Here is an 8,629-nt window from a genome sequence, read left to right as displayed (position 1 = left end):
ATTACTGCAGATGAGATGGGAAACCTTCAAAGGTATTGAGGCCTCACAGTATGAAGCTCCCATTAGGCTCACCATTTTCTACAACGATAAAAGTGTGGATGTGTCAGCTTGGATAGAATGTCAAGCCTCCATTTGCTGCTAAACACATATACCTGGCTTGCAAGGGGAGCTCTTGTGCGATGTTCTGTGCGTCAAAATGTCCCCAGGATCCACAGAGCGTTGCTACCTAGGCCGGTCCAACTAGAAGAAACAGTGACCGAAAAAAAAAACACTGCTGCGATCAACGAGGCCGACCTGGTCACTGCAGCTGGTGCTTTTTTTTTATTTGGGAGCATTTTTTTGAAAATATGAACTGACTTTTACGAAATATAATATTTTTTGATAATGGGAACGATTTTTTGAATGTGTTGAAATTCTAAAAAAATTCGGAGCATTTCTCCAAAACGTGAAAATTTGATGGTAATATGATATATTTTTTCAAAAACACAATTTTTTTTGAATATGTGTTTTTCTTGAAACGGAACCAATTTTGTGATGCGGAACAAAATTTGATAGCAGGAATTTCCTGAACATTTTTCTGAAAATACGAACATTTGTTGAATCTATGATTTTTTTTAACTGGAACATGTTTTGAAGTTGCAGAACAAAATTCTAAAATATGATTATTATTTTTATCTCCTGAAAAATTCCTGAATATACGATCATTTTTTTGAATCTGAAAAATTTCTGAAAAGGTATAGTTTTGAAATTCCAATTTTTTTTAAATAGCGAACGTTTCGGAAAAAGCAAACAATTTTGGAACACTGTATATTTTTTAAGAAGGAAGTTTTGTAAAGACAAAAAACAACTGATAAAAGACACAACCAAAAGGTGAACATAAAAAACCGAGTAAAAATCGAACCTGAACCTACTAAACAATTGATCCCAAATCGATGAACTCTGTACAGGCAAATTGGCCGGACTGTTCAGTTGCTCGCTCGACTCCTGCTGTGCGATTTGGCATCTATCTGGCGCAGAATGGACTGGTTTTATAAGCTTCTATGCGGATTTTATTTCTTTGATTTGCTTTTTTGTCTTTTTCTTATGGTTTTCATATTTTTTTTATTTTTTAGTTTTTTCAAATACATGCCGATTTTTTAAATACATGTTATACATATTTCGTATAGACACAAACCATTCTTTATTCACGTTGAAAATTTCTTCTAGAACATGATGGATATTGTTTTTGAAATACATGTTGAATATTTTGTCAGATACATGCAAAAAATCTCTCAAATACACAGTGAAGATTTTTTGAATAGTATGATACATTTTTTATAAAATTACATTAACAGTTTTTTACATTGCATAATTTTATAAAATGTCACAAACATATTCTTGAAACACGTATTGCTTTTAAATGCCATAATACTTTTGTAATATATGAAATATTTTTTTAGTTACATGGATTTTTTTCAGTGCATTAATATTTACATTCAAATGTGATGAGCATATTTTTGAACACATGAACATTGTGTACATATTTTTTTAAGAATACCACGAACATGTTTTTAACATGTGAACATTTTTTAATGTAATCAATGTTTTTGAATGCTAACAATAGTTTCTAACAGTTGGGTGGACATTATTTTTACAATGCATGAACATTTTTTAAATGTTTTGCAAATGAATGCTTTTAAAAACTTGAATAAATTAATTTATTTAATATATGCATTTAGAACATTTTGAAAATATAGAAAAACTAAAACAACAAGAAAGAATAAATAACAATATATTTTGAGGAAAAATAACAAATGAATAAACCAAGTGACAGGTCCCTACTAGGCCAGTTCATTAGAGGCTGCCCTGATATAGCTTACCACTCATACCAAGTGGTATATCTTGCTTATTGCCAAACTTATTGTCAGCTCGCCTAAGGGCGACGCTAGATGGGCCGGCTCAGAAGCGGCCAGGCGAACTGCGATTCTCATCAATTTTTATTTTTCGTTTTTATAAGCTATTTAATCCATTTTTCATTTCATTCTTATTTTTTATTCTGTACCCTTTGCTTTCATTTCCGTTCTTTTATTTTATTTTTCTGCTTCCTGGTGTACATTTTGTTTTTTTCTTTCTTCTATACAAGTGAATTTGTATTCAAAAGAAGTTTTCAATTATATAATTTTTTCTCCTGCTTCATTGTGTATTTATAAATTGTACATCAAGTATTTAAAAAATATCCATCTTTTCTTTGGACATGTTCATCATGTATTTTTAAATAAATAGTGAACATTGTTTTAATATCCGGTGTTTTTCTTAAAATAAACTATGAACTTTTTTTTAATACCAGGTGACGTAAAATAACACACGATGAACATATTTTGAACACAATGAACTTTTTTTAAACTTCATGAACTATTTGAAATATGTGATGTTTTTTTAACACAATGACATTTTCCGAGGTATGCGATTAATATATTTTAAACACATCTTGAGTATTTTTAAGATGCATGATGAACCTTTTCATAAAATACTTTCAAGATTTTTAATTACCTACTAGCATTTTAGTAAAAGTAGTTAAAATATTTTCTAAATATATATTGAAATTAAACCCGCAAGGATTAAAATGAGACTATCTTTGTTAATGATACATTACTTGGTATTTTGTTTGATAGTTTTTCTCCTTGGATTACACACATGTTGCTATCCAATACACAAGTGTTGTTCTTTATGGGGAAAAATTTCCGATCTATTCATCAACTTTCAAGATAGTACAAAGAACATCAAAAGTAGAAATTACATCCAGGTCTGTAGAGCATCTTACGACGACTACAAGTACTGGAGCGAGCCGAAGGCGCTCTCCTTTCATCGCCCCTCCCTCATCTGAGTCGGGCAAACGTTGTTGTAATAGACAGTCGAGAAGTCGTCGTGCTAAGACCCGACAAGCCCAACGTAGCAGAACAGCAACCACCGCCATTGAAGAGAAGCATAAATCGGAATGATCGAATTTTTAGACACAGGAAGACAGACAAAATGGATATTAGATCCACATGGATCCACTAAAGACAAATGCCGACCGAATCCTGTGAGATCCGTCTAAGACAAACCCCCACATGTCATTCAAGGATGCTAAAAGCACCACTGGGGCAAGGGATAGGCGGGGAGAACCTTATTCCATTTTGAAGGAGCCGCCGCCGCGTCACCTCTTTGAGCAGGACACAAACCCTAATAAAACTCAGAAAAGCATCCAATGGGCAATGGTCAGGATCCATCACGTCTCCATGGCCCTAAGGCCACAGGAAACGAGGCAGACTGCCGGCGGCGCCAGCGGGAGGCACGAGAAACCCTAGCAGCTGGGTATCCTTGTGTATGAGCGAAGCAATCACACAATTATTGCATTGGTTAATCATCAAAAACAAATTATTGCATTAACTAGGATTAAGGAATGTGTACGATACTAGTACACAACTCATTGCATTCTTATTCTTCGAAAAGATTATACAATTAATTAGGATCAATACGTGAGTATTGCCCAGATTCGTTTATTTTGTAAAGAGAAGTCAGCTGGTTCATGGGATCATTTTTAAAAGTGGTTGGTTACACATTGTACGAGAGATTCCTTGAAATCTCATGGGAATATGTACGTTGTCATGGGATGCCATCGACGATCGAGGCCATATGCATGTTACTGTAACATGCATGCCAGCCACAGCCCGGTAGGTCATAGACTAATAGAAATTGCTGCGTCGTTTGTTTGTATGTTCAGCATAGCAAGGATTAGATATTGCAGATCGAGCCAGTAGTCTCTGATTGACCACACCGGCGACCGGGAAGGCCATGGCGGCCGAGCAGCTCCTCCAGCGTCGACCGGGTTGCTTGGTGCTTCTTTTCCTTCTCCTGGCCTCCGTGATGATGTGCCCTCTCGTTTGGTCCTCACCGCCGACTACCGTGGGTCGGCCGCCGGAGCTAACCCTCCTCGCCGGAGCGGCAGAGAAGGGCGCAGGTACCCATAGTATCATGTATTCAAGTGAGGGCTAGCATCGGCCGCTAATTTGAGTCAGTTAGCTTCTTCCAAAGTTTCGTTTTGCTTCGACACATCTCTAAATTTTAGCGATTTCTTATGCAAAATATTGGCGCTGTGAACTGTGATCCCATATATACATTTCAGTGTGCTTGGATGGAAGCCCGCCAGCTTACCAATTGGAGAGAGGCTTTGGCTCTGGATCTCACAGCTGGCTCGTCTATCTAGAGGTTACTATCCTTCATATTGTTTCTTATGACTGCTAGTTGCTTCACACCTCGGTTCAAAATGCCTGACCTGCTAGAGTGTTTGAAATTAATTTAATCCATGTTTAACCACCAGCTAATACAAATTTACTTACAGTTTAATTTACTGTATGTACTTTTCATTCGCATATCTACACCAAGATTGATGCTAAACGTTGCTTACTAATTAAACACCACGCAAAAGGTAGAAATATATCATCTATTTCGGACCAGCGAGTAAATGCGGTGTTTCCCAGGGAGGAGGGTGGTGCAGCACCGTTGAGGCTTGTTCGAAGCACACAAAATCCGCGCTTGGTTCATCTAACTTCATGGAAGCGGTGCAGTATGCTGGAATTTTCAGCAATGACCAGAGCCAAAATTCTGGTAATCTGCAATGTTCTGTTATTCTTACATAGTTTGGTTGATCAAAGCTTTTACTCGCCTGAGTTCCATTTCTTAGTTGCCGCCTACCTATCTTGAATATGTTTGCCAGCCGACCTTGCACTAGTTCTGATTACTTACATTATTATCAATTAGATTTCTACAACTGGAATAAAGTTTTCGTGCGGTATTGTGATGGGGCGTCATTTTCTGGGGATGCGGAGTACGAAGATCAAGTAGGGCTATTTTCTTTTTGTGCTCTCGTTTGATATTCCACTGTTTACTTATTTTCTTAATTACAATGATACGTTGTATTGTTCTGTCACTTCTGTTACTTAATGGATGGTGTTATTAGGATGGAAACAAGCTATTCTTCAGAGGGTTGCGCATATGGGAAGCAATCATTGACGAACTCATGGAGAAAGGACTTGCTAATGCTAAACAGGTCATAGATAACAACAATTTACTAATATTTCAATGCTGTTGTGTTCTAAGCTACCAAGAAGCATATATTTCTTGCGATTCTTGAACAATAATTGACCATGTGAACTATCATCGTCGATCAGGCCCTCCTTGCAGGTTGTTCTTCTGGTGGTTTAGCCACACTACTGCATTGTGATGATTTTAATGCACGCTTTCCTCCGAAGGTTGCAGTTAAATGCTTTTCTGATGCTGGATTTTTTCTTGACAAGTAAGGCCACTCTTAGAACTAAATAAATATAGGTCACTAGCTATTCCACTCTACATGTTTTTACGTGTTAATTACTTTTCTTCGGCAGAAAGGATATGGACGGAGAAAGGTTTATCCGGTCCATGTACAATGGGGTTGTTCACCTCCAGGTGAGCTGCTTTGGAGACAAATACTTTAAACCAAAAAGAAACATTTCTTAGTCTATGATTGATCTAGCCTTGTGTTTAGCCCTCTTCTAATTTGTGTTGCATTTTTTATATTAAAAAGGCTATAATGTGATATGTAAAACCTTTATTATGTTTTATCTTTATATGTGGTTTACTACTTATGCCAACATTCATGCATTGTCAGTTTGTCACTGAGTCTTTTCTTGCTGATGAATTTCTTTCAGAATGTTAACAAAGTTTTGCCCAAGGACTGCCTCGCAAAGATGGAACCACTGGATGTACGTAATTAATTAGAAGTCCCGAACCATTGTTTACTTCAATTTTCTTGCACACACAGATTTTCTTGTGTCTTGCTCACTAGTAATTGAACAGAATCATTTGCTGACGTACTTAATGCATGTTCCTAGTGTTTCTTTCCTTCTGAGCTTATTAAGAGCATCAGCACCCCCACTTTTATTCTCAACTCTGGATATGACTCTTGGCAGGTAATTAAGTGTCAACTGATCCTTATATTTATGAATTCCTTATATTCATTTCTCTTGTAAGCATGCATCTGTCTGGACTAAAAGTTCTAATTAGCTATATATTTACACATTCTCCTTGTTGATCTGTAGATAAAAAATGTACTAGTACCAGATGAATCCTCTCCTGAAAAGTCATGGCTTACTTGCAAGGCTAACATCAGAGACTGTGATTCCACACAAATCGAAGTCCTCCATGGTGGGTGCATCTTTTCTCTCTAGCATAGGGTAGGAATACTAGCGTTCGTGTTTTCTGAACAACATTCTACATCTAGGATTAAAGAGAACAATGGTGGGTGATCTGAAAGTCGTCCAAGATAAGGAGGAGTGGGGATTGTTCATTGATTCGTGCTTCACCCACTGCCAAACACCATTTAGAATCTCATGGGATTCACCAATTTCCCCAAGGCTTGGAAATAAGGTAGACTCTTCTTTATGGGTGTGTTTAAATCAAATAACTCGATATCTAGGATGTAAAATATTCATCACTATTATTTATGAAGTTATTTCTTTGATGCAACATATACATGTTTATAGTTTGGATTGATAGCTTCTGCTTTTCATTCTGCCGATCAGACGATCGCACAAGCTGTTGGAGATTGGCATTTCAGCAGAGGCCAAAGAGTAAAAGAGATCGATTGCGACTATCCATGCAACCCAACATGCAGCAGCCAGTTGCCTTCCTAATTTAATTGGTACTATATATAACAACAATTCAGGGCCTTGTTTATACATGAACTAGAGAAAGTTGGCACAATAAGTATATATAACCATATGGAAATATTCATTAGGGTTTGTACAATAGCCGAGAGTTCCAGCGTAATTTCTGTTTGTTGCCATACTAGAAAAATATATTAAATACCAAGCATGGTTGTTTGACGAGGTTTTGATTGCACTATGTTTTTTGTGTGTGGGGAGAGATTGCACTATATATTATTTTTTATGGTTTTGCAAACCTAAGTTGCTTCATATTTTTCATATATCTAAGTTTGACGCACTTAGCCGTTTGATATATCCATGCTGAGTGAAATTGAATGAGGGTTAAAGATATGCTACTAAAGGTGGCCGTTGAAGCAATGAATGAGATACACATGATATCTTGGTTTTTATCAAAATAAAGCATGATACCTTGGTGAATACATGTTGTACGTGGCAAGTCAAATGTTGGCACGGTAGATTCTAAAGCATAAAGACCACCATCGAATAGCCAGCCCATCCATGATTTCAAATCATAACTTGAAGACGTGAGCATCAGAAACACATGCTACAACCTGATTGAGAAGAATAAAACCACTAGAACCATTAATGACAGGTATTCTGGTATGAAAGTTATTCAAAATCAGTCATATAGCAACATCGATGAAGATGAACTTATGGGGTTTTCCAAGCCGAACACAAGAGTTGATAAAGCTTATGTAAACATATCGATTACATAAACGACAGCCTAGCCGAATAAATACAAACATTGTGTTATACCCAACACATGCATCTATCTCTACATCTCTAGGCTCTTGAGGATCATGGGAAGACCAAACTTGGGTCATAGAGTGATCACGTCCATGGAGATATTGATGTACCTAGGAGATAAGGAGAAGGAGAACCTTTGAAGAATCATAGTAATCATGACCTTGGCCTGATCATTCTGAAGTTCTGTCCAATGGACGGTCTTGGTCCACTAGAAATTACGAGAACCCATTTCGATGCTTTGCTGCCCTCGTCACCCCTTTCTTACCTGAAATGTTTCTTCTCCCTAGATCTCCTTGTCATGACGTATCATTGAGATGGGGATCGTCATGAGCGTGCCTTGAGGCACTTTGATGCCACTGATCTCGAGATTTGAACCCTCCTTCCTCTGAATGACCGAAACGGGGGCGTATAACCTAAGAGTTTCTAGTAGGAACTGTTGGGTTTCGTAGTAATTTCAAAAAATTTCCTACGCACACGCAAGATCATGTGATGCATAGCAACGAGAGGGGAGAGTGTTGTCTACGTACCCACGCAGACCGACTGCGGAAGCGTTGACACAACGTAGAGGAAGTAGTCGTACGTCTTCACGATCCAACCGATCAAGCACCGAAACTACGGCACCTCCGAGTTCGAGCACACGTTCAGCTCGATGACGATCCCCGGACTCCGATCCAGCAAAGTGTCGGGGAAGAGTTCCGTCAGCACGACGGCATGGTGACGATCTTGATGTACTACAGCAGCAGGGCTTCGCCTAAACTCCGCTACAGTATTATCGAGGACTATGGTGGCTGGGGGCACCGCACACGGCTAAGGAATAGATCACGTGGATCAACTTGTGTGTTCTAGGGTGCCTCTGCCTCAGTATATAAAGGACAAGAGGGGGGAGGCTGGCCGGCCAAGGTGTGGCGTGCCAGGAGAGTCCTACTCCCTCTGGGAGTAGGATTCCCCCCCCCCCCCCCAATCCTAGTTGGAATAGGATTCGCGGAGGGGGAAAAGAGAGAGAGGGGGCCGGCCACCTCTCCTAGTCCTAATAGGACTAGGGGAAGGGGGAGGCGCGCAGCCCATGTAGGGCTGCCTCTTCTCTTTTCCACTAAGGCCCATCATGGCCCATTTAGCTCCCGGGGGGTTCCGGTAACCTTCCCGGTACTCCGGTAAAATCC

The 8,629-nt window shown here is 38.8% G+C and overlaps 1 protein-coding gene across 2 annotated transcripts; it reads left to right on the top strand.

The window, feature by feature from the left end:
* Positions 1-3,674: 3,674 nt before the first annotated feature.
* On the top strand, positions 3,675-6,954 carry LOC125522498 (pectin acetylesterase 5). Of its 2 annotated transcripts, none has more exons than XM_087533296.1 (12): positions 3,675-4,003; positions 4,145-4,227; positions 4,500-4,626; positions 4,780-4,859; positions 4,979-5,068; positions 5,190-5,314; positions 5,403-5,463; positions 5,706-5,759; positions 5,889-5,966; positions 6,096-6,201; positions 6,278-6,423; positions 6,579-6,954. In XM_087533296.1, exons 1-12 carry the CDS (start codon positions 3,814-3,816, stop codon positions 6,687-6,689), a joined length of 1,251 nt encoding a protein of 416 aa, XP_087389422.1. In that variant the 5' UTR covers positions 3,675-3,813; the 3' UTR covers positions 6,690-6,954. The 2 variants fall into 2 exon arrangements, with proteins under 2 accessions (XP_087389422.1, XP_087389423.1); XM_087533297.1 differs by having other exon boundaries at positions 3,679-3,979; positions 6,579-6,948.
* Positions 6,955-8,629: the final 1,675 nt, after the last annotated feature.

Source organism: Triticum urartu, chromosome 7A (assembly GCF_056163025.1).
Source record: "Triticum urartu cultivar PI428250 chromosome 7A, HENAU_Tu73, whole genome shotgun sequence".
Classification (NCBI taxonomy): domain Eukaryota; kingdom Viridiplantae; phylum Streptophyta; class Magnoliopsida; order Poales; family Poaceae; genus Triticum; species Triticum urartu.
This window is presented reverse-complemented; position numbering and strand designations above follow the sequence as displayed.